The sequence below is a fragment of the Camelus bactrianus genome, chromosome 21 (assembly GCF_048773025.1).
Source record: "Camelus bactrianus isolate YW-2024 breed Bactrian camel chromosome 21, ASM4877302v1, whole genome shotgun sequence".
Lineage (NCBI taxonomy): Eukaryota > Metazoa > Chordata > Mammalia > Artiodactyla > Camelidae > Camelus > Camelus bactrianus.
In genome coordinates, this window is record NC_133559.1 from 1,495,251 (window position 1) to 1,518,971 (window position 23,721).

The following is a 23,721-nucleotide window of genomic DNA, read 5'->3' on the forward strand; positions in this document are numbered from 1 at the left end:
TAGAATGTTTCTGTGTACAGTAAATCCTCAAGAGGAAAACAGCTTTCAGATTTTCCAAACTTGACCTTGAATCCCTTTTCCCTTGAGAAGCATCTTGGAATTACTGTTGTGGAAGGCACCTTGGGGAACGCCACTGGAGGGGATTCTGCAAGAAGGATGTTTTCCTGTGACGACCCTCCCGGTCACCATCCTTCTCTGTTTTCTACCCAAATGGTCGGGACGTACTAAAAATTCCCTTATGGTGTTCTTGTCCTTGTGTGTGAAGTAAGAGGAAAAGTATTTGCAATTTCTAGGTGGAAAGGATCTGCTTCATCTGTTGAAATGCTTACTTATGATCTTTTACAACAGTTTTGATTGTGATTGACGAGGACAGACCGTTAAAATAGAATAGTTCTGGGAATTTTGGCACTTTAGTAGGAACAGCTAGACTTCTCACTGCCAGACACTGTGTGAGTAGCCTGGGACCCAGGCTGTCCTAGGGGAGAGAGCCTGGGTGTTAGTGTTATGACCGCTAGGCTGCCTTTATGGGTTGTGCCTCAGCCTCCACTCTCAGTCCCAGGCTCCACCTTAGCAGAAGTTTAGAAAAGGCCTGTGGTTGGTGGAGAAGAGGATGGCTTTCGGGTGGGGCATGGGATGGTTTGATTCTCTGTTAATCTGCTCCTTTTGTCTCCTGCAGGTTAAATGCCTCACTCTCCGCTCATCCTGAGAAAGATGAATTAATCCTTTTTGGAGGTGAATATTTCAATGGCCAAAAAGTAAAGTATATATTTTTTTTCTTTCTCTCCGAATTTTCATGGGTCTCATTTAGAGTAAAGTTAATTTAAAGCACTTTAATTCCTCTCCCATTGGATGTCAGGACTGGCATGCAGCGTGGTCCTTGACAAGCTACCGGGCTCCTTTAGGGACCTTTGGGGCTGCCTTGTACTGCCCGCGTGAGGTGGACCAGCCCTGTTCTTCCTCATTGTGGCTTTCCTGCAGTGTTTTGAACAGGGAAAGTGCTGCTAAATTGTAGGGCTAATTTTTAGTTTTGAGCAGGCCAGAAAGACCTGTGTTTCAGAGCTGTAATGACAGAGTTAGAAAAGCATGAGTTCACCTTCCCTGCCTGGCGGTGCAGAGATGGCCTTTGTCTTTGTCGTCATCTGGAAGGATCCAGGAGCCACCTTAGGAAACCCTTTCCCGGGGAGAGCTAGTGACTGAGACCCTCCCTTCCCCCGGCCATCGCTTGTATGGAAGCATCGTTTGGGACACTACAGTGCCTCTTCTTTCTGCAGACATTTTTATATAATGAACTCTACATCTACAACATTCGGAAGGATGCCTGGACCAAAGTCGACATCCCCAGTCCGCCTCCACGGCGCTGTGCTCACCAGGTGCGTGTTGGTGCGACCCTCCTCGCTGTTGGCTGTCACTGAGGGCTCTGTGATGGGCCGGACAGTTGGTAAATCATGGGCAGCCTCGTACAGGGCGGCTGGGCCTCGCGTGTGGTCCTTACGCCCTGTCTGTGACTTGGACTTGATACTGAGCTGCTTCGTGCTCAGCGTCTTCGCCTGTACGACTGGGAGATGAGCTCCTGCTCCTCCAGGTGGTTTGAGAATACGTGGTGTGGTGCCTGGCGTGGAGCAGTCAGCAAAGTGCTCCCTCTCCATTTGAGTGAGAGAGGCTCCCAAAGACCCAAGATCCCGAGACCAGAGAGGGGGAATGAGAAAGCAGTGTTCAGAGGCAGGTATGAGTGGTTACGGAGAATAACTGTGGTAGAGGGAAGAGCTGTTACTAGGGATACGGGGCAGGAGCACGCGGTTGGCATGCTGCTGGCTGGTTTCTGCTGGCCCCGGGGAGCTGTCGGAGCTGCTGCCCTGTGGGGAGTTCCTTGTTCAGACTCGTAAGCTCCACAGAGACAGGCGTTGGTCTGTCTCGTTCATTATTCTAACCTGGTACTTGGAATGGTGTTGGGGCTCAAAAAATAACGAGAAGGCACGATACCTCCCCGGTGCCGGCCTGCCGCGGGGTGACTGAGGCGCCCTCCACAGTGTGTGCTTCTCCTTGTCTGATTCTGGGCTCAGAAGTAGCCGCCTGATGGAAATCGGGTCTGCGAGGGGACCTGCCTACCTGAAGTGCGTAGATGTCTCTGTACTCCAAGCCTTGCAGGCACCCGGCCTGGCTCATCATCTGGGAAAGAGGCGTGCACTGGTTTCTGGTTTAAGAACTAGATCTTAGTAAGCTTGGGTCTTAATAAACACATGGGTCTCGATAAGTTCGAGTCCCTTCGCCAGAGTCCACTCCAGTTCCGAGAATGAATCTGCCCCGGGCCTCCAGGCCGAGGACCCAGTCCTGTCCTTTTCTGTCCTGGCAGGGAGCCCCCTGAGTCCGCAACCCCACCAACGCCTCGTCAGTTCCTGGGCCCCAGGAATGAAGGCTGGGGGCTTCCTTGGTGAGTCTGAGGTTTTTAAGTCAGCTACTCAGGCAGGGTGCTCGACACACACATCTTAGGGGGACTTTATTCATCTGGGGCTTAGTGATGTCCCTGTAGTTGAGGTTGTCTTGCTGTTTACCTGGTGGATTTTATAGCAAGTCAGAGCTGTGGGAAACAGAAAATGGGTTATAAAGTCTTTCACCTAAAGATCATTACAGTTCTCATCCTACCACGTTACACTCTGGGACGTACCAGTTCCCTCACTCTACACTAGTTTAACGAATGTCATGGTAGAAGCCATGTTCTTTGTCTCCTCTTTCATCAGTTAGGAGTGAAAGAAGTAGAAAGAGAAAGCTTACATGTGCTCCCTTCATTCTTTTCTCCTAGGTCCTGGATTTTGGGGGATGAGGTTTATTTCAGTGTGTAATCTGAGAGTTTAATACCTTTTCTAAATGAATGCAGCCAGTGGGAAAAGGGAAAGGGCCGCGAGGCCTGCTGGTGGCGTGCCTGGCGGCTTGCCAGGCCTGGGCTGCTGCTCCGTCCCGGTGCCCGCCCCGGGGAGGAGGAGACCCCCGCCTGGCCCGTGCCTGGCCCGACCCAGCGGACTGCTGGGGGTTGGGGGGGAGGCCTTGATGTCTTACTCACCTGGTGGGTGGTTTCTCCCAGAGCAGTAACTAAACGCACTTAAAGCAAAGTGCACACTCACATAGAATAGAACAAAAAGTTCCATGTGGTTGAAAAACCTCATCTCTGTTCTTATCGGCCTTCGTGCACTAACGAGCAGTGATTGGTTTATGGAGAAGTTAACGTACACAGAAGGCTTGTTGCTGAGATGAGCAGATTTGTGCAAGGGTGTCCGTTTGAGCTGCCGAAGGCGTCTTCCTCCCGCTGAGCCAGAGCTTCAGTGTGTTCCACCTGAGCAGGCGTTGCCGCCTCGTCCATCGGGAAATACTGAGAGTCTTTGATGGGTGAGGCACCATCTAGGGCTGCGATATAGCAACAGAAAAGACATGTTGGCCACCCCCGGTGATGCCCCATGTTTTGTGGTTTTTGGTCCTGACGGTGGCACTCATTTCTAGGACTTGGCTATCACAAAAGTGGCACCTGTGCCTGACGTCAGGATCTGCTCATGGAGTCTCGGTGTCGTTTTGGACTCCGTTGTGCTCTTCTGGCATTTAGAGAGAAGGCTGTAAACGTAAGGTCTTCTGGACATGATTTTATTCCAGTTAAGAGAACAGCACAGAAACCCAAACACCTGGGAAGCACGCAGCCTCCTGGGACAAGCAGGGAAGTGGGCGTTGGCGAGGCAGCCCTGCCACGTGCCTGGAGCAGTCCCGTCCTGCTTTCTCCTCCTTGGCCCACTTGGTCACTGGGCAGTGCTTGGCCTTCGTTAGCTCCGGGGAATATGGGTTGTCAGTTTAAACAGTTACTTGCAAACCACTGTGCGCATGTGTGCATGAGTGTACGTACTGAAAGGAGTTTTTATTTTTTACTGCTTTATTTCTGGAGTCCGTGGGTTCATCACTCCTAGGAGGGCCAGGGGTGTAACCTGGTTCGATACTGTGACAAACAGGAGATGGTGCGGTGAGTGGGCGCTGGGTGCAGCCGCCGCTCTGCCCCGCCCTCGCCTCCCTCCAGCCCAGCCTGGCTCTGCTGAAGAGCCCGTGAGCGGCGGGCTCCTGCCCGGCTAGCCCGCGGTCGGGGGACCCGTCTCAGAAGGCATCACGGGAAGTGATTTTGTTAAAGTGCTTTGGCTCCTTCTGAAGGGAACTCTCTAAGACATCCTCACTGGCCCTGAGCCTGTTATGTTTTGAGGTTAAGTTGCATTTTGTGGGTACCCTTAGCAAGTAGCTGTTTTTCTTACACTTTAGGATGCGGTAGAGTACTTCATGTTTATTATGTGCTCAGTTATAACCAGCAGTGACCTTGAGAAAATACGTTCTTGGAGAATTTGGCACTGATCAGGGGTCTGAACTAGAGTCCTTCCTTGGCAGACTGTGTGCCATCCCACCTGCTCCACAGTTATGACGTGGAGGTGATTTGGGGGTAACACGGAACCGGGGCTCGACTGGAGCCTCTGAGCCTGGGTGATAAGACCCGACAGCCGGTTCCCAAGTTTCACGAGTTGTCCTTCTACCCAAGAAGGTGTTCGTTTCCTTTTTTCTTTTTCTGTTTTGTTGCTTTGATACAAAGCTGACACTCATTTTTACCCACAAATAGTTGTTTAAAAATATTTGACAGGGCAGACTACTTGAAATAACTGGAATTTTAAAACATACCTTGTCGAAGGTGAGTGAACTGTATACACTTTTACAATAGTGTGACTGCTTTGCCGTCCACGTTGACGTAGGAAGTGCTGGCAAAGACGTCTGTGGGCGTCGTCAATGGCTCTAGGAGCAAAGTGCTAACCAGAGGCAACACACATGCTGTTTTTGCAAAAGGGAAGGAGAAAAGATGAATTTATCTTAAGCTCCGTTTTCTTCATCTTTAGGAACGGCAAGTGAAGAGATTTTCTTCACTGTATAATTTCTTAAGGATTTAAATAACTTAGCAGGAAGTACAATTGTGTTTTATCACAACGTGTCCTTAACTGGTGCCCTCTAAGGGCTTCTCTCTGGGGCGCTGTTCTGTGCTGACGTGGACTGGAGGGGGGGCCCTGGGTGTTCGTCTGGCACTGCTGCGTGACCCGCGCTCCAGCGACCAGCCATTCGCTTGGTTTGTTTGACTTGAATTTCCTGGCTGCACTGGGGGACTGGGGCTGCATGAGGCAATTAAGGTGCCTTCTGCGTTTTAATCTTTAAAGAACGGTTCTGGTTTAAGGCTGTGAGGGGAATACTTTGCCTGGTGCCTCTCAGGTACGGTTTTGAAACAGTTCTTGGAGATGGAAGTTCCAGGTGACTTGGAAGTCCCAGCGTCAGGTCCCACACGGAGGGTGTGTTCAAGTGCTCGTGTGTGCTTTTCCCTGTTTCCTTGGTATTTGGTTCATTGATTTTTTTTCTCTGTATTTATCCATTTTTCTTTTTCAATAATTTCTACTTTTTACTTCTCCTTCTATTTTGGGTTTAATTTACCTTTTCTAGCTTCTTAAAGTGGAAATGGTAGATCTGCTTATTTAAAAGCTTTTTTTTTCATTTTTCTGTTTTATTAGGTAGATTGTTACAATTTGCACATATACAATATATTGAATGTAAATTCACATACACAGTATACTGCACATATTTTTTAAAACTTACATATATGTACTGTTCATTGCTTCTAAGAACGTTTAGAGCTTTAGCTTTTTAAACTTACATTGTTATCAAAGGAATAAAACCAACTACAAAATAAGAATTAACTCAAAAAGATACATACACCTGCTACTAACAGCAGCATTCTTTGTGATTGCCAACATCTGGAAGCATCCTAAGTGCACGTCAGTAGATGAGTGGATACAGAAGATGCAGCATGTGTGTGTGATGGAATACAGCTCACCCATAAGAAAGAAGGATATTTGCCATTTGAGGCCCTTCATTCTCTTTTTTTTCTCACTTCAAAACCCAGAATTTTATAACTGACAAACATTTTCCATTGCATCAGAAACAACAAAATAACTAGAAGTAAACTTAACCAAGGAGGTTACCTGTACCCTGGAAACTGCAGCACTGATGAAGGGAATTGAAGACGATACAAAGAAATGAAAAGATGTCTTGTGTTCTTGGGTTGGAAGAGTCAACATTATCAAAATTGCCACACTACCCAAAGCAATCCACAGATCCAACGCAACCCCTGTCAAAGTACTCACGACATTCTTCACAGAACTAGAACAAACAATTCCAAAATTTATATAGGACCATAAAAGACCCCGAACTGCCAAAGCAATCTTTTGTAGGTGCTTTTATTTCCCCCCTTTCTTTTTGTTCTCTTTTCTTATGGTTTGATGACTAGAGAAGGTCCTTCAACATTTGTTGTAATGGGTTGGTGGTGCTGAATTCTTTTAGCTTTTGTTTATCTGTGAAGCTTGTGATTTCTCCATCAAATCTGAACCAGAGCCCTGCTGGATAGAGTGTTCTTGGTTGTAAGGGTCCCCCTTTCATCACTTTAAACATGTCAGGCCACTCCCTTCCGGCCTGTAGAGTTTCTGCTGAAAAAGCAGCTGATAACCTTATGGGAGTTCCCTTGTATGTTATTTGTTGCTTTTCTCTTGCTAATTTTAGTATTTTCTCCTTATCCTTAATTGTTGTCAATTTGATGACTATGTGCCTCAGTGTGCTCCTCTTTGGGTTGGTCCTGTGTGGAACTCTCTGCGCTTCCTGGACTTGGGTGACTGTTTCCTTTCCCAAGCTGGGGAAGTTTTTGGTTATTATCTCTCCAAATACTTTCTCAGGTTCCTTCTCTCCTCTTTCTGGGACCCCTGTAAGGCAACTATTAGTGCACAAAGGCTTTTCTAACGTAAGCACTGAACGTGCTCGCTTTCCCCTAGGCACGGCTTCGCCGCGCCCCGCATGTTTTGGTGTGTTCCGTCATCACTCAGGGTGAAATGGCCTGACTCGCTTGGCGAGTTGTCTTCTCTGGCTGCAGAAGTGTGCTGTTTAATTAACAAACATTTGGTGATTTCCCACATACCTTGTTGCAAAGAACACTTGTATGATTTCAGTCCTTTTGAACTTTCTGAGAAGGGGACTGTGGCCTGACGTGCGGTCTGTCTTGGTGCACGTCCTGAGTGTGTTTGGAAGAACGTGCGCGCCCTTAGTTGTCGGGTGTGGTGTCCTGATTAGTTCAGGTGGGTGGGTGGTGGTCGCATCTTCCACGTCCTCGCTGGCTTATCCCTGATAACCTTTCTTCGCCTGCTGTCAGTGCAGCCACCCCAGATTTCTTAGGATTAATATTTAAATGGGATAGCTTTTTTGATCTTTTACTCTTTCGTTTGTGTCTTTACACTTAAAGTACATTTTTTGTAAACAGAACTATCATTGGGTCTTGTTTTTTAAATCTGGTCAGTCTTTGCTTTTTCAAAAAAATTAAAAAAAAATTTTTTGAATGTGGGGAAATGCACATTTTATTTTGTTTTTAATGAAGGTACTGGGGATTGAAGCCAGGACCTCGTGCATGCTAAGCACGTGCTCTACTGAGCTGCACCCTCCCCCAGCCTTTGCGTTTTCCTTGTTGTGTCTGTCACCTTTAATGTGATTGTTGACGTAGCTGTCAGTGATGTTTTTGACTTTGCTGTTTGTTTCCTGTTGGTCCCATCTGTCCTGCGTTCCCTTTCCTTTTTCCTTGCCTTCTTTTGGTTGATTGTATTTTAATATTCCTTTTTTTTTTTAATCTTCTCCGCTGGCTTACTAGCAGCCCCTCATTTTTGTTTGTTTTGTGTTCGTGGTTGCTCTGGGGCTTGCAGTATACCTCTAGCTTAGCACAGATGCCCGACAGACGGCGTGCTGCTGCTTGTTAGCTGTGAGAGCCTTGCGGTGGGAGACCCAGGTTTCCTTCTGTCGTTTGTTGGGGGGTGGGTGTCATGTATCTTGTTTCTATATATACTGGAAGCCCCGCAGCACAACGTGACTGACTTTGCTTTAGACAGTTATTATTTAAAAGCATTTTTAGGCGGGGAGGGTATAGCTCAGTGGTCGAGTGGCCACCTGCCGGCCGCCGGGGGTCTCAGTGTGTGCACGTGCGGCACAGTGTTCGCAGGCCCCGGGGCCCCCCCAGACTTCCAGGCGCTCTCTCTCCGGGACTTGGCCCTGCACCTTCCAGCTGCCTCAGCCTCCCTGGACTCTGAGCTCTGCCTCCTCGGCGCAGCAAGGCCACGGGGGTGCCGTCTGCAGGACTGGAGGCTGAGCTAACTATGTCTGGGGATCCTGTTGCCTGGCTTAGCTGCCTTCTAGGTTTTGTGTGTGGTGGGGGCCAGCGTGGCCAGGAGTGGAAGTTTCATGCCCGCCTTTCTGTGGCTTTCCTCTTCCCCTGGACAGGCCGTGAGCTTTTCACTTGGATTGTGCTGCCTTTGAGGAGGAGGGTAATACTGGGCGCTCAGGTTACTGACCATCCTCCGCCCTGGTGTGGTCACCAGAGTTCTGGTGTGCTGGGACGAGGAAGGCGAGCTCTGGCTCGGTCTGTGTTTTTTTTGTCTGGAGTTTGACTTCTTTTTTCAAGAATGGCTTTAAAAACTATGTGAGAAATAAATAATTCATTGTGAAAAGAGGAAAAGGAAAGTGAGTCCATTGTCCTTCCTCCCAGAACTGTTAATTCTGTCTTCTGCGTCTTTTCTTTGCACTTCTTTCTGGGTTTCATCTTAGTTGGAACACACGTGCGCACCCATGTGTGTACATACGTGTACAAGTGTGTGTGTGCACGTGCACGGATGCGTGTTCTTTCTGGGCTGCTCTTCCCAGTGGACGCACTGTTTGCAGTGTTGTCCTGGGACGTTACGTGGCCTCCTATCATACTTCAAAGCTCCGCTGTAGTGCGTGGCACCAGTGTACCGCCTGTCTTCATCAAGTTAGGCTGGGGCCTGAGCTGACCCTCCTGTCTGGGTTTTGGAGTGATAGGAAACTGGCTTGTGTCTCAGTGGGCCAGTCCCCGGTGCTGAGAGGATGCACAGGACTGAGTGAAAACGGGGGCGGGGGTCCTAAGTGTGTCACCAGGACCCCCCAGTTAGTCCAGGGCAGGAGCAGCAGAGGTGCTGGAGCTGCGGAGGTGCCGGAGCTGAGGTTCTGCAGCGTGAAACTCAGTGATGCGCAGGACGCCCACTGCAGTGGGAGCCCGGGGGTGCTTGGAGGGTGCCTGGGGCGGGTCTCCCGGGAACCCCATCTGGCCGTCCACTGTGTGCTTGTCCGTGGAGGTTTGCGAGGGCAGGAGGCATTCACACAGAGTGCTTGGGAGCCCCTGGCACCTAGCAGCCCCTGACCCAGATCCCCCGCCTGGGCCTCGCTGTGCCTGCTGCCGTGGGCCCTGCTTCCGGGCCCCCGGCCGGACCGCAGCTGTCCGCTGCCCCGCCCCCTGGTGTGAAGGACGTGCTTGGTTGCCTGCTTTGCTGCCTGGGCCCTGGGGCTGGGACTTGCTGGGCAGGCTGGCCCGGCACCTGCTCCCCGGTGGTACTCGCCAAAAGGGCGGCGTCCCCACATTTGCGGGGTGCTCGCAGAAGGAGTCATTTCTGTGACATCTGTCCCCGCAGACACTTGGTTCACAGGTCAGCTACCCATAAAACCAGCCAGGCTGTCACCGTCTCCCCAGCAGTGGCCCCTGTTTGGAGGAAGGCCCTGACAGCTTCGACAGACAGTCCATCCTGGAGCTCAGAAGCCCTGGGCTAGTGGTCTAGGAGTCGCCTTTAAAGGTCCCCAAGTCTGCTTTCTTGTATTTGCACCTGTGAAACTGGTTCTATGCGGGAGAGCACGTGCCCTCTTGTGACTTTCTGAATCCATTCTCTTCTGCGATACAATTCCGTTTCTGGAAAGGCCTCTCTGGTTGCACGCTGCCTGCCTCTTCTCTCAGGGCATCCAACGTGGTGACCCCTGGCTGCGAGTCCAGGATGTTGGCCTCACCCATGGAGATGGAGCTCTGCGGGTGACGGAGAACTGGAGTGCGAGGTCCCTGAGGGACACCAGGCGGCTTGGGCAGCTGTGCGTCTCCAGCTCAGGGGTGTCGAGAGTTCTCACGTCACTTCTGTGGAGTGTGTGCCCTTGGGAACGTGGAGGGTGATCCCGCTCATGGGACATGAGCCCTGGGTTTCCGTGCTCAGCTGCCTCCCCCTCTGTCGGCAGGGTGGTTCATGAGACGTGCCCATGGACCAGCTGCTCTGCGAGTGCTCGGGTATTCTGCAAGCCCAGTCGTACCAGGAAGCATGCCCACGTGGGTCTTGGACATGTGGCGTCGCATGGCACCTGGTCGGCGGGGCTTCCGTGCTGACGACCGGGTGAGGGAGGCGGCAGCCCTGGAGGGGCTTGCTCTCACTGCTCTCCTTGGCCTTGCTGTCGGGCTCCAGTGGTTAGAAAGTAAAGAAGTGAACAATGTATGTAAACACTGCGTATTACATGTACATTTTAGTCGTTAGCATAGTTGGGCGTCCAGTGCCTGATAGCTGGGTAAGGGATTCATGATTAAGTACAGATACTTACTTAAAAAATACTCTCGGTTTCTGTTGTAACTGCCACTAACTGTTGACGTAATTGTGTCCATTTTAACAGACGTCAGCGGATGTGGGTTTATCTGCAGAGAAGAGGGTTTAATCTTGCAACGTAGGAATGCATGCGAGTGTGTTAGATTTTTGACTCAGGAGGACTTGCTGTATGAGCGGCCTGCAGTTCTCCCCTGCAAGGCAGAGGAGACGATCGCTGGGTGTGGGTGCGGCCGAGCCCCCATCGTGGCGCTGCTGAGGGCTGTGCGGCTGCGCCTGACCGGACACGTTCTTTCAACAGGCGGTGGTGGTGCCTCAGGGCGGCGGACAGCTGTGGGTCTTCGGCGGGGAGTTTGCATCTCCCGACGGGGAGCAGTTCTACCACTACAAGGATCTCTGGGTCCTGCATTTGGCCACCAAGACCTGGGAGCAAGTCAGGTAAGGCACCAGGTGGCGAGTCTGACCCCTCGGCTGGCTCCTGTCCTACGCTGGCATCTCGAGCTCACAGTGACATGATCGGCTCTTGTGGGGCAGTTCTGGCCTCGGCAGAGCACAGACCACGCAGCCCTGGGATGCCAGCTGCGCTGGGGCCGAGGTGAGGGGAGAGCCCGCGGGGCAGCCCCGCCTGGCACCGGCTGCCTGACGTCTGGCTCTCTGAGGGCATTGTGGGGTCTCCGGGACCAGTGCCACATCCGGGCTCATTTTCCCCTTCCTCCCTCGCCAGCATCTCCGTTTGTCATATTTTAAGGCTTTTCTCCTCCCGGGCCATCCATGTGTCCCCAGAGGCAGCTCTGGGTTTCGGCTTGCTGCAGGTGGAGTGTGGTGTCACTGAAGGGGGTTGACGTTGAAGCGGCAGGGCTGGTGAGAGGAGGGCAGGGAAGCCTACACGTCCCTTCCCGGTAGACCAGGCTTGCCTGTCGTTGATATGTGGCTCCTGCTGCTGTGGGTTATGCTGACCCAGTGGTGACGTTCAGCATTGCATGCTCCCCCTGGCAGCCTCAGCGGGCAGAGCTGCGCGCCTGACTCTGTAGAGACCAATGGTCTGCCTGCCTGTAAATCCCGTACGAGGGAAATCTAGTGGGACTGCAGATTGATCGTGGAGTTGGTTGGCAGCTTTATCCTTCTGCGGTGAGCACGCTGGTGGCGGGGGCTGTGGTCCCTGTCGCCACAGGGCACCATCTCTACCACCAAGGCAGCACACCGACCCCCACCCGCCCTCCTGGCAGAGCAGCAGGTGTGTCGGGGAGCTCAGCGGTGCAGGACCGCGTCAGTCCTGAGGGGAGTGTCCCTCCCTGGAGGGTGTGCTCAGTCCCATGACTCGGAGTCCCGAGTGCCAGGCTGTGGAGGCTGCTGGGATGGGCCTCGGGCCTGGAGCAGTGCACCAGTGGCCGCTGTGCGAGTGGAGGGGCACAAAGTCCCTCAGCTTGGCTAGCCTCCAGGGACAGACTTGGCGGCCGTCTTGGTTCAGCCAGAGCCGGAGCCGGCCTAGGTGGCTCTCCCAGCACCGCATCCTCCCCCTTCTCTGACTTGCTTTGGGAAAGGGTCCTCATCTTGGTGGGCACCGTAGTTAAGAAGTTATTTTAACATTAAAAGCCATTTCGCTGTGTATATGTTGAAACTTCATCATTTCCCCATAATTTAAAGCATATCTAGGCCCAGAGCATGTGCTTTTTGTTGTCTTTCTTGCTTTGCCTCAGTTATTCTTTTAAAAACCTAGTTATTACTTGTGGAGAGACCCCGTGCATGCAGGTGCCCATGCAGACGAGCAGCACCCGCCGGGGCTGGAGTGACGGTGGCAGCTCGGGGGGTCCCGCAGCATGGGTTGGGCTGAGTTGTGACGTGTACTTTCTCGTGGCCCTCAGGCCTTCCTGGTTCTGTGATGTGAATGTGCCTGCTCCGAGGAAGCTGGGGCACTCGGGGCCTGCCCTTCACAGAGCTCACCATGGCCTCTGTGCCCCGGCCCCGCTTTAGTGCACGAGCGGGCTGCATCCTGCTCAGGATGTTGGCGGCGCCCGTCATTCCGTGTGCCTGTGCCGCGGGGCCCACAGTTGCTTGCAGGAGTCCTGAAGAAGTGCCCTCCCTCACTTTGTGCGGAAAGCACGTGCGACTTTGTACAAAAAACAAGATGTGACACTACACGTGCCTGAGAAAAAGCCCAAGTGTGTGTGTTTGCAGAGTGTGCCGGGGAGCTGGTGCAGGCACACGCACTCAGTCGCGTGCATGCTCACTGCACACACAGTCAAGGTCTGGGCCGCTCCCGGGTGCTCCTCTGACTCCCTCGTCTCCTGTGTGCTCCTGTTCTGGTGATGCTCCGTTTTAATTGCTGTAGGTTTTGTTTGTTTGTTTTTGTTTGGGGGGGTGACAATCAGGTTTATTTATTTATATATTTAATGGGGGTGCTGGGGAGTGAACCCAGGACGTCGTGCATGCTAAGTACGTGCTCTACCGCCGAGCGACACACTCCCCCCAGCTGCTGTAGCTTTATGGTATATTTTGATAGCAAGAAGGTTTTTGTCATTTACTTAAAAAATTTCTTTGTCATGTGCTCATTTTCCGTAAGAGCTTGAGAATCATTTTCTCAAGTTCCGTTTTTAAACATTGCAGCAGGATTTTGATTGGATTGCTCCATTTGTAGGCCGCCCTTGGGGAGAGCAGACGTCTGTCATCCTCAGTCCTCCTAGTCAGGAACGCCGCGCTCACCTCCTCTTAGAAGTCTGAGGTTTGTGCTTTATCTCTCAGTGCAGTTTAAGACGGCTCAGAAGGAGATTTTCCAAGTCACGGGGCGTGTGATCCCGCAGCCTTTCCCTGTGTCTGGGTGTCTCCCAGGGCACTGAGCACCCCGCCCGGGTGTTCCCAGTGCTCTGCGGTGCACGGATTCCTGTCCGGGGTGGGTCTTACTCATTCTCCGGGCCCACCGTGGCTTCACAGCATAGCAGATACCACCCTGGTGGCTGTCCTGTGGCATAAGCAGTTTTCTGGCCTTACCTGCACTTTGTAAGGGGTGTCTTAAAGAACTTTTGAGGTTTCACTACAGGAATCGGTGGCAGAGTGGCTGGGAGACTGCTGCTCCCTGGGAGGCGGTTGGGAGCTGGGAGGGCACCTCTGTGAGTGATTCCTGGACGTCCCTGCAGCACGTGGCACCTGGGGAGCTTTGGAGACCCTAGTTCCTGCTCCTCACCCCAGACATCAAGGCTGACTCAGAGCCGGTTTAGAATGGGGCTCAGGAATCTGCACTCGAATGACGCCCCCCCAACCCCGCCGCCAGTCCCCCAGTGACCTTGACCCAGGCAGCCAGGATCACAGCTGGAGGCCTCGCCACTGGCGGGGCCTGGGGTGGGGGGGAGTCTCATGCTTATTTTGAGCCCTGTTCACTGATACGAGAACATCTGCTGCCTTCCGGGAGTTAGAGAACTCACCTGAAGCCCCTCTTCGATCCATAAGGATGGAATGGTGTGGCTGTTGCTTTTGTACTTTGCTACTTACTCCAAAACGAAAGCGCTGCCCCGAGCGCCGCAGCGCTGTGCGGCTCCAGGGCCAGCCGGCCTGCCGGTCGCGGGGTGGGCTGCAGCGTGTGGGACTTCGACTCGGAGCTCTGCCGCTCTCAGTGGGCTTGGTTGTTAAGACGCTGACGTAACGGCCGCCGTGGAAAGAGGGCCCCTGCTGGCAGTTTCTCCTCTGAAATTTTTCTTACTGACCTGAAGGAAAAGGGAAGGAGATTGCACCAAAACGCAGGTCTCGGGGAGGACACTGAGCCTAGGGGGTCCGCGTGATGTGGGCTTGAATCTCGGCAAAAGTCCAGGAGGGGCTCGCTGTGAACCGAATGTGTTCAGTTTCTGGGATCTGGCTGGCATTCTGTGATCATTTCCTAGAAACGATTTCTCCCTTCCGTGGGGGTGGTTTTACAGCTGGGGAGACCGAGAGTGGGAAGGTTACGTGGCGGTAAAGGCCAGCAGAGGCCGGCCGAAGTCAGCGTCTGGAGTATTTAGTTGCTTTCTTGGCGTTCTAGCAGTTTTTCCCTTGGGAGGGCAAGATGAACCCTCCACGCTGGTGACTTTCTGGTTCATGTGATGAGTGCTTTTGGTGCTGATGATTTGATTTGAGGGATGTTTCCGTTGCGTCCAGACTCTGCATGGGCTGGTCTGAAGGAACAGCAAGAAAAGGCAGGGCCTGTTCCGAGCAGTGAGGACTGTTCTCCTGAGGTCAGAGGTCAGGCCACGAAGGGGACGCCTTGAGCCCCCAGTGCCTGCAAGCCTCCTTGCTTAGCAGCGATGCTGCGCACTGGATGCTGTGTGGAGACCTGAGCACAGGCCATGAGCCACGTCTGGCCGCAGGCCTTCTGCTGCCCCTGGAAGCTGGTGACTGGACACTGAGCGGGGTCAGAGGCCTGTGTGCACGTAACAAGGACCGAGTGCAGCTCGTGGTGCCCAGTGCCCACAGGACGGAGCCATCGATTCAGAGGACGGCCTCTGCAAGTGGTGCTCCTGGCCCCTAAGGTTTCTGTAAAAGCGCTTTTTAAAAAAGTAAACTTCGGTAACGTGAGAGACACATGAAGAAAAGTGCAGTCGCGTAGCTAGGTGAATTACGAGGTCAGTTCACCTCTGTGCTCAGACCCAGAAGAGGGCCTTATCTGCCTGCAGGGGCCACGCGCACCCCTGTCGTCCTCGCAGGCCCCCGCACAGGCCAGGTGCGTGTGCTGTGAACAGCGGCCTCGTACACGGTGTGCTCGGGGCCCGGCCCCTTCACTGCGCATGCGTCTGTGAGTTCACCCATGTCGCGTGTGGTCTGCCGTGCAACATTCCACGTGGCGTGATGGCACGGCGCTCTGACTCTTGGTGGCCGTTGCAGTTCCTGGTTTCAGGTAACTGCAGATGGGCCTGCTGTCAGCCTTCTCCTGGGTCTCATGGTGAGCACGTGTAAGAGCAGACTGGGCCTGGAGGTGAGGTTTGCACGCAGGGCTCCAGCCCCGCCACAGATGTGTGAGGTAGGAGCCTGGCGCGGGCCCACACTGCTCGTCCAGGCCATGCTTGGCGTTCAGCTTCCCCTTCATTTCTTCCCTTCTCACCCGCTGTGGCATGTTTACCGCAAGCAGATGTTTGCAGTCTTTCACTGTCTTCGTTTATGCACGTTCTCCATCCCAGCAACAAACATTTACTTGGCATCATAGCACTTTGACAATCAGAGAAAAAGCAGTGTTACTAACATCATGAAGAGCAGAGCGTCAACGATGCCGACATCGGCCTCCTCATCTGGCGCTGGACGTGTGCGGCCTCCTGATCTGGCGCTGGACGTGTGCGGCCTCCTGGTCTGGCGCTGGACGTGTGCGGCCTCCTGATCTGACCCTGGACGTGTGCAGCTAGCTTTTCACAGATGTTGGGAGACTCCCTTCAGTCTCTGTCTTCCGTGGGAGGTGCCTGATTTGGCAACACGATTCTGTATACCAGTTATATTCTTTGTAGCACATCTAGCCTCTCTCCCCTTCCCCCACCGCGTCTCCTCCGGCAGGTGGAGATGGGGACTTGGTGTGTTTCAGTGTGTGAGTTCGAGGGCATCTGGACCCCAAGGTGGGACTGAGCATCGCCGTCCCGCTCTGTCTCCCACGGGACAGACCCTGCTGCGGCAGCTTCTTTGTTGTGGAAACACTTCCCCCGTGGTGGTGGTATTATTAGGAGTAATGGTTACCATAAAAGGAGGACGTGGTTTGTAGGCTGCTCGGATGCCGAGACTGCTGCTCATTCTGTGCGATGTGGTTAAATACCCTACACTTCCTGAGCCCAGAGCCGGCGGTTTGAGTGGCACTTGGAAAAGTGGGGCCGATTCCTGCTGGATGAAGTGGGAGGCGCTCCCACACACAGTTCCTGCTGAGGCCGTGTGGGAACCATTCTTGGTGGGGGGCCCTTTCCTTTCCTGAGGATGGGCCACTGCACTGAGTCCCATCAGGTCGGCCTGTGTGGCCTTGGACCTCTGAGATGACGAGAGAAATTGTTCCTCTGCTCGGTAAATGCCTCGGGTACTGCGTGGTACTGCAGCCGACCTTTTGTGAGGTGTGAACCTTAACCCGAGGAAGCATTTGCGTACTGAGCGCTTCTCACTCTGTTGGTAGCCGAAGCCCATGGCATTGTTGTCTGGTGCGTGTGCCTCTTATGTGAACGTCGCCGCAGCGGCTGGTTAGCAGGGGCCTGGGGAGCCGGAGTGGCGGCGCGCCCTGCCAGAACGCCGCTCTGCAGTGGCTCGAACACAGTAGGAGCGCTCGCCCCGCAGCGGCGCCCACAAGGTTTTGTGCCGCTTGCAGACCTGGCTGAGTAGGACAGTTTACTTTTTTAAGACTCCATGCTCAGGAGTGACGGCAGTTGGAAAGTGCCTGTTGGAGAGTCAAATATAAATAGGAGTTTTTGGGTGGCTTAATTTTCTAAAGAGATATATGGAGTCTCTTTTTAGAAAAATTTTCCCTTTTTGGTTACACAGCGCAGTGGTACTTGGCTGCTGCCACAGAAAGTCAATTAAGTCTTCGTGCCTGGCTCACCAGAGGGCGAGACGCCGTCAGTTCGTGGGCAGGGGGCCCTGCCCTGGCCGTCTGGGCCCGGGGGCCGCAGAGACGCGTGGCTGCGGCGCTGTGCCCGTGGGTCGCTGAGCCGTCAGCCTCGCAGCTGCCAGGCCGCATCAGGGGCCCTGGGCTCTCCTGCGGGCTTTTTTCTGGAAGTAGAGTTGGAAGCGGAACTGCCGGGTTTTGAATGAGAATCTGTTCCCTGGGTGGTGCTGTTAGAGGAGCATGTCAGCAGGTTCCGCGGGGGGCGCGGGGGGCTGCCTGCCCAGCTCGTCGGTGGTCTCCGCACCAGGTGCGGGGGCGCTGCTCGGCACCCAGCCCCCGGGGTGGCGACGTCATGCTAGCCACTTGGGCCTGTGAGCGGGACCGGCTCCAGGGAGCTCACCGCTCCCACAGCGCAGAGCAGGGGTGCGCCCAGCGACAGCATGATGGCGGGGGTGGCGGCACGGGGCACACCCTCCTGAGCCTTCTCCGTCTAGTCACCATGAATTTGGATAAGGAAATTTGCTGACTAAATTTGTGGGGTGTGCAGAGCTAGGAGCAAAGTCAAGTGAGTTGGCTGGCAGATTCAGCCTCCAGGACTACCTCCGTGGGCCAGTCTTGCAGGACGAAACTGACGTGGGACAGGTTTTCCTGTGAGTTGCATATAAACGTAGCATTAAGGAAGCTACCCTTGCTGGTGGAAGGGAAGGGTTTAGTGAGCTGAAGTCCTGGTGGTCAACTGCATGTGGGAAGGCTACCGCAAGGCTGAGGCTTAGAGGTCGGACAGGCAGGACGCGCCCTCCGGGAGCAGAGACTGGTGGTTTGGGCGACTCTCCGTGGGTGAGTGCGGTGTCCATTTGAACGACACATTAAGAGGGAGCTCGCTGAGCTGAGGGCCTTAGGGGTGGGAGACTTGAGTGATGGAGCGTTGGGAGAAAGGTGAGAGTGGAGTCAGCTCTGGGCTGGGGAAAGGGGAGGCCCTGGGGCCCACGGAGCGCAGCGAGCTTCTTGCCTGAGGTTTGCGGGGGTGGGGGGCACCTGCGCCGGGCAGCTCCAGCTTCTCTCGCCTTCTGAGAGTCTGTGTGTCGGGTTTGCTGGGCTCCGGGTTTGGGGACAGCTTCATAGACTTAAATGGAGAACACTGCCTTCTGTGAAGAGGTGCTGAGCCAGGAGCTCTGGCTGCCACCGCCCTGTGCAGCCTGATGGTGTTGAGGTCTCTGTGGGACCCTGGACTTCACAGTTGGATTGTGTGGGTGGGAGAGCCAGGCTGCCACGGCACTGGCGCGGAAGATGGTGAGCGGAGGTGCCTGGCGGTGTGCCCGGGTGGCCACGTTGGCCTGTTTTGGTTGGGTTGTTTGTGGTTGAGTTGCTGGTGCATTTGGGATCACAGTCCTTCGTCAGGTGTGTCTCTTGCAGAGATTTGTGACTTCTCTAATTCTCTCGATACTGCCTTTTGCAGAGCAGAACTTTTAAATTGTAATGATGTCCAGCTTATCTGTCAGTTTGCACGTAGACCTGCCATCCATTTTCAGTAATTTTTGTGAAGGGTGTGAAGCCTGTGCCCAGGTTCACTCTCCGGCGTGTGCATGCTAGTTTTCCAGCACTGTTAGTTGAGGAGGCTGCCTTTGCCCCGTCGCACTGCCTTTGGTCCTCTGTCAGAGGTCAGTTACTGCATTTGTAGGAGTCTGTTTCTGGGCTGTCTATCCTGTTCATTGGTCTCTGTTTGTTTTGTCGCCAGCACCACAGTGTCCTGATGACGGCAGCTTTAGAGCTGGTCTTGAAGTCTCTAGCTTTGCTCTTCTCCTGCAGTATTGTGTGGGCTAATCTGGGTCTTTCGTGTCTCCATACAAACTCCAGAACCAGTGTGTTGATATTCGTGAATTAATTGCCTGGGATCTTGATGGCTACTGCCGTGAATCGGAGACCCAGCTGAGAATGACTGACACTCGACAGGACTGAGTTTTCTTACCCACGAGCATGGGGTGTTCCTCCGTTTGTCTGGTTCTTCTTTGATTCTGCTCATCAGAGTTTTGTGGTTTTCCCCAGGCAGACTTTGTACATATGTTATTAGGTTTATACCCAAGTATTTCATTTTGGGGTGCTGATGTAAATCATACAGCTTTTAATTTCAGATTTCTTGTTCATTGTTGATTTGCAGGAAAACAGTTGACTTTTGTGTATTAACCTGGTTGCCTACAACCTTGCTGTAATTACTGACTAATTCCAGTTCTCCTATTGGGTCTTTCAGACTTTCCACATAGATGATCGTGTCGTTTGTGGGCGGCTTTTATCTTTCTTCTCAGTACACGCGCCTTTCGTTTCGTTTTCTTGTTGCGCTAGTGAGGACTGCAGTACAGAGTTGAACAGGAGTGGTGAGAGAGCATCCCTGCCTGGTACCTGATGTCGGTGGGAGAGCTTTTGATTGATTTGAAGTCACATTAAGTGTGACTTCAGCTGTAGTTTTTTTGTAGATCTTTATCAAGTTGGAAAAGTCCCCCTTTATTCTAAGTTTATGGAGTTTTATCATGAATGGATTTTAGATTTTCATTTCTTGATAGGAGCATGTGACGTGCCTTCTTTAGTCTGTCAGACGTGGTGGAGTACGTTGATTTGCAGCCAGCCTTGCACACCTGGGATAAATCCAACGTGGTCAGGGTGTGTAACCTTTCTATGCGCTTTTGGATTCAGTTCTCTAATGCTCTGTTGAGGACTTTTGCATCTTTGTGCATGCGAGGTGTTGGCATAACGTTTCCTTGTGATCAAGCCTGTGTGGTGTTGGTGTTAGGGTGACGCTGCCTAGAAGGTGGAAGCCCTCCCCGGAGAGACGAGGCCAGTTTGGCGTGATTTCTTCCTTAAACGCTCAGTCGTTTTCCCCAAGGAACCCGCCTGGGCCTCGTTCCTTCTGCTTTGGAAGGTTGTTCATTGTTGATTTAACTTCCTTAATAGCTGCAGGTCTGTTCAGATAGTTCATTTCTTGTGTAGGTTTTGGTGGGCTGTTTCTTTCAAGGAGGTCCACTGCATGCAGGCCAACAGGCTTGTGGGGAGCTGTTCGAGTGTCCCTTCGTTTCCGCTTTAATTTCCGTGGGGTCTGTAGTGACGCCCCTGTTTCATTTCTGGCAGTAGCACTTTGTGTCCTCTCTCCTTTTTCTTAGCTTGCCTAGAGGTTTGTTGGTTTTATTGATCTTTTCAAAGAACCACCTTTTGATTTTGCTGGTTTTCTCTGTTGGCTTCCTGTCCTTAATTTCATTAATGTCTGCTCTCACTCTCATGTCTTTTCTTCTGCTTCCTTTGGGTTTAATTTCCCTTTCTTTTTTTAGTTTCCTAAGGTGGAAACTTAAATGATTGCTTTTAGATTTTCTCTCTAATATGTGCATCCAGTCCTATAAATGTCCTTTTAAGTACTGCTTTCCCTGCATCCCACAAATTTTGGTAAGTTATGTTTTCATTTCCATCTGACTTAAAATATTTTAAAAGTTCCCTTGGTAATTCATCGTTGACCCATGTGATATTTCGAAATGTGTTGTTTAATCTCTGCGTATTTGGGGATTTTCCAGTTATTTCTCTGTTACTGATTTCTAGTGTAATTCTTCCATGGCCCAAGAGCAGACATTTTTCTGCTCTTTCCGAGCTGTTACAGTGTGTGGCGTGGCCCGGGCCGTGGCCTGTCCTGGCGACGGTCTCTGTGAGCTTGAGGAGAGTGTGCGTCCGGCTGCTGTTGGGCAGGTGGTCTGTAGGCGGCCCTTGTATCCAGCTGGCTGAGTCCAGCCGTGTCCTCGCTGAGTTCTGCCTGCTGGGTCCGTCTGTCTCTTTGAGAGGGGGGCGTTGAAGTCTCTATGATAGTGGATTCATCTGTTTTTCCTTTCAGTTGTGCTAGTTTTTGCCGCACGTAGTTTGACAGTGTTGTTAGGTGTGTACGTGTTAAGAATAGTTATGTCTTAGAGAATTGACCCCTTTATCATTTTGTAATGCCCTTTTCCCCCTGGTAACTTTCCTTGCTTCGACGTCGTCTCTGTCTGAAATGAATGTAGCTACTCTGAGGCTCCTTAGGTTATCGTTAGCACGGTGTGTGTTTCTCCATCCACTTCCTTTTGTCCTCCATGTGTCTTCGTGTTTAAAGTGCGCTTCCTGTAGATAGCACGCAGCTGGGTTTTGTGTTTTGCCCCACTCTGACATCGTCTTGATCGGTGCGTTTAGGCTCCCGACGGTCAGGGTGACGGCGACGTGGCGGGGCCGGCTCAGCACCGGCCCCTCTTTGCGGCTCTTGCTCTTTGTTCCTGTTTTTATCCTCCGCTTTCTCTGCCTTCTGTGGTTTTAACTGAGCATTTTGTTTGATTCCGTTTTCTCTCTTTTCTTAGCATATCAATTGTATTTCTTCTTCTCCCTCTTTTTTAGTGGTTGCCCTCGAGTTTACAGTATACATTTGCAGCTAACCCAAGTTCACGCTCAGATGGCCCTGCGCCACTCTGTCGGTGGTGTGAGGACCCTGTAGGAACAAGGTGACCCTGCCTTCCTCTTCCCAGCCCTGGTGTCATCGCTGTCGTTCGTTTCACTTGCACACGTGCACACGTGCGTGCATGTATACGCATACACGTATTCATACACAGGAATATGCACACGTATCCACGCACTGCACAAAAGCATACGTAATCAAATACGCTTGCTGTTGCTATTTTAAACCAAGTGTCACCTGTTCAATCAATTAACGAAAATAAAAGTTTCACCTTCACTTATTCCTCCTTGGATGCTCTTCCTTTCTTTGCGCAGGTCCAAGTTCCTGACCTCTCTTATTTTCCTGTTCTCCTGGGCTGTGGACTCTTTCTGTCTTTCTCCATCCCCGTCGGTGGGACAGGGTGGCTGGAGTTGGGGGTTTCTCTTCCTCCAGGTCATTCTGGCTCCGAATGAGGGCAGGCCCCCCCCCCCCCCCGAGGGCGGCCGTGCCAGGAGCCGCACTCTGGTGCGCTTCACAGGGGTCCCTTTCCCGGGATTCCCTTTGATGTTCACTGTGGGGAGGGGTCCAGCTCCTGGAGGGGGCCCCCTCTATGGTGGGGCCCTAGTGACAGAGCTCCTGGAGGTTCTCTCTCTCAGAGTTGCTTGCTCTGAGCCCCCAGCCCCGTGTTCCCACCCAGGCTGGCTCCTGCCGCAGCTTCTGCACATGCGTCTTGCCCGGGAGCACGACTGTGCCGCCGGCCCGTCTCCCTGCGTCCTCGCCTCTCTCACGGGTCAAGAATTGTTGACTTTTCAGTCGCCTCAGCTTTTTACAGGCCAGAGTGGCGACCTCCAAGCTCTTTGTGTGCTGAGCCGGCATCGAGTCCCTTTTACTGGCTTCTTGTTCCACATCCATCCTGCCGAGCTCTGGTCGCGTTCCGTGAGATGTGTGCCTTCTGGTGCGCAGGTGGCTGAGTTTCAGCAGGTATGTGCACCTGTGGAGCCAGCCCCACTCAAGACAGAAGGTTCCCTCAGCTTGGACAGCCCCTCTGCCCCTCGGCAGGCAGTTCCCTCCTGATCTGTGGCCCAGGCACCTGCTGGCTCCAGGGGATAATTTTGCCTGTTTACGAATCTCACAAGTGGAATCATCCAGGTCATGCCCTCCTGGCTCCCTGCTCCTCCTCCTCCTCGTGCTGGCTGGCTTTGAGCCCGGCCACGGGGGGTGCCTCTGGAGGTGGTGCCTCTCCATGGCTGCCAGGTGGTCCGTCCTGTGGACAGACCCCGTGTGTCTGTCTGCCGCTTGGAGCACTTGCAGGCGGCTTCTGGTTTTGGACAGTCGTGAATAAAGCTTCTCTGGACGTGGAGCGGTCTCTGTGTGCACTTGTTTTTTCTTTTCTCCTGAGTGAGTATGCGGTGTGATCGCTAGGCTGTGTGCCGTGTCTGAGGCTGGCCGGGTGACGCGCGCCCCAGTCACTGGGCCTCGCCGACCTGGATGCCACGCTTTGTCTCAGGCTCCCGGGTGTTGGCGGAGCCCTCACCGCGATTGGTTCACACTGCGGGCGCCCGGGGATGTTTGTGGCGTCTCTTGTGAACTTTCTGTTCACGTCGTTTCACTGTTTGGAATCATTACTGCGTTGTTCGCCTTACAGGTGAGGTGGGAATCTTTTACATAGTCTGGATGCAGGTCGCTTGCAGATGTATGTTTGTTAATACTTTTCTCTGTCCGTCACCTGGCTTTTTATTCTTTAATGTCTGTTTTGAAGCTCTGAGGGTTTTTATTTTGATGGAGTCCAGTTTGTGATATTCTGTCTGTATCTACTCCACGGTCATGGAGATTTTCTCCTGTTTTTTCCTAGAGTTTTTAGTAGTTAGTTGTACTCAGGATGGTTGTGGTAGCTTGTGGTCAAATTTAATGGTCCTCAGTGAGTGCTTACCAAAAAAAAATGGGTATAAAAAGTGTTCTCTCTCTCTTTAAAAAAATTTTAGATCACCAGGCGGTCCTTCAGGCAGGAGTGGACATCGCATGGTGGCCTGGAAGAGACAGTTGATCCTTTTTGGTGGCTTCCATGAGAGTACACGGTCAGTACCAACAGCAGGTGACCTTTCCTGGAGCAGGAAGGCGTGGGGTTCTTATGGGAACAACCATTCCAAATGCACATGGAAAATGCCACCACTCCCCTAAAACCACATGAATCTAAACTTTAGTTAAAGCAGTAACTTAGCGTGCGTGGTAGGAAACGTACCTCTAATTGAAATGAGATTCATTTTCTCGTGTTG

General features: G+C 52.6%; 1 protein-coding gene across 12 annotated transcripts in view; it reads left to right on the top strand.

Annotated features, from left to right (window-relative positions):
- KLHDC4 (kelch domain containing 4) overlaps positions 1–23,721 on the top strand; it is a 46,538-nt gene that overhangs the window by 3,188 nt on the left and 19,629 nt on the right. For 11 of the 12 annotated variants that reach the window (XM_010968187.3, XM_074349282.1, XM_074349286.1 and 8 more), the window contains exons 3-6: positions 677–755; positions 1,272–1,370; positions 10,798–10,934; positions 23,431–23,523. In XM_010968187.3, the coding sequence (XP_010966489.2) occupies positions 677–755; positions 1,272–1,370; positions 10,798–10,934; positions 23,431–23,523 (408 nt within the window). The remainder of the gene's footprint in view (positions 1–676; positions 756–1,271; positions 1,371–10,797; positions 10,935–23,430; positions 23,524–23,721) is intronic. The other variant, XM_045505203.2, reaches the window with a different exon arrangement.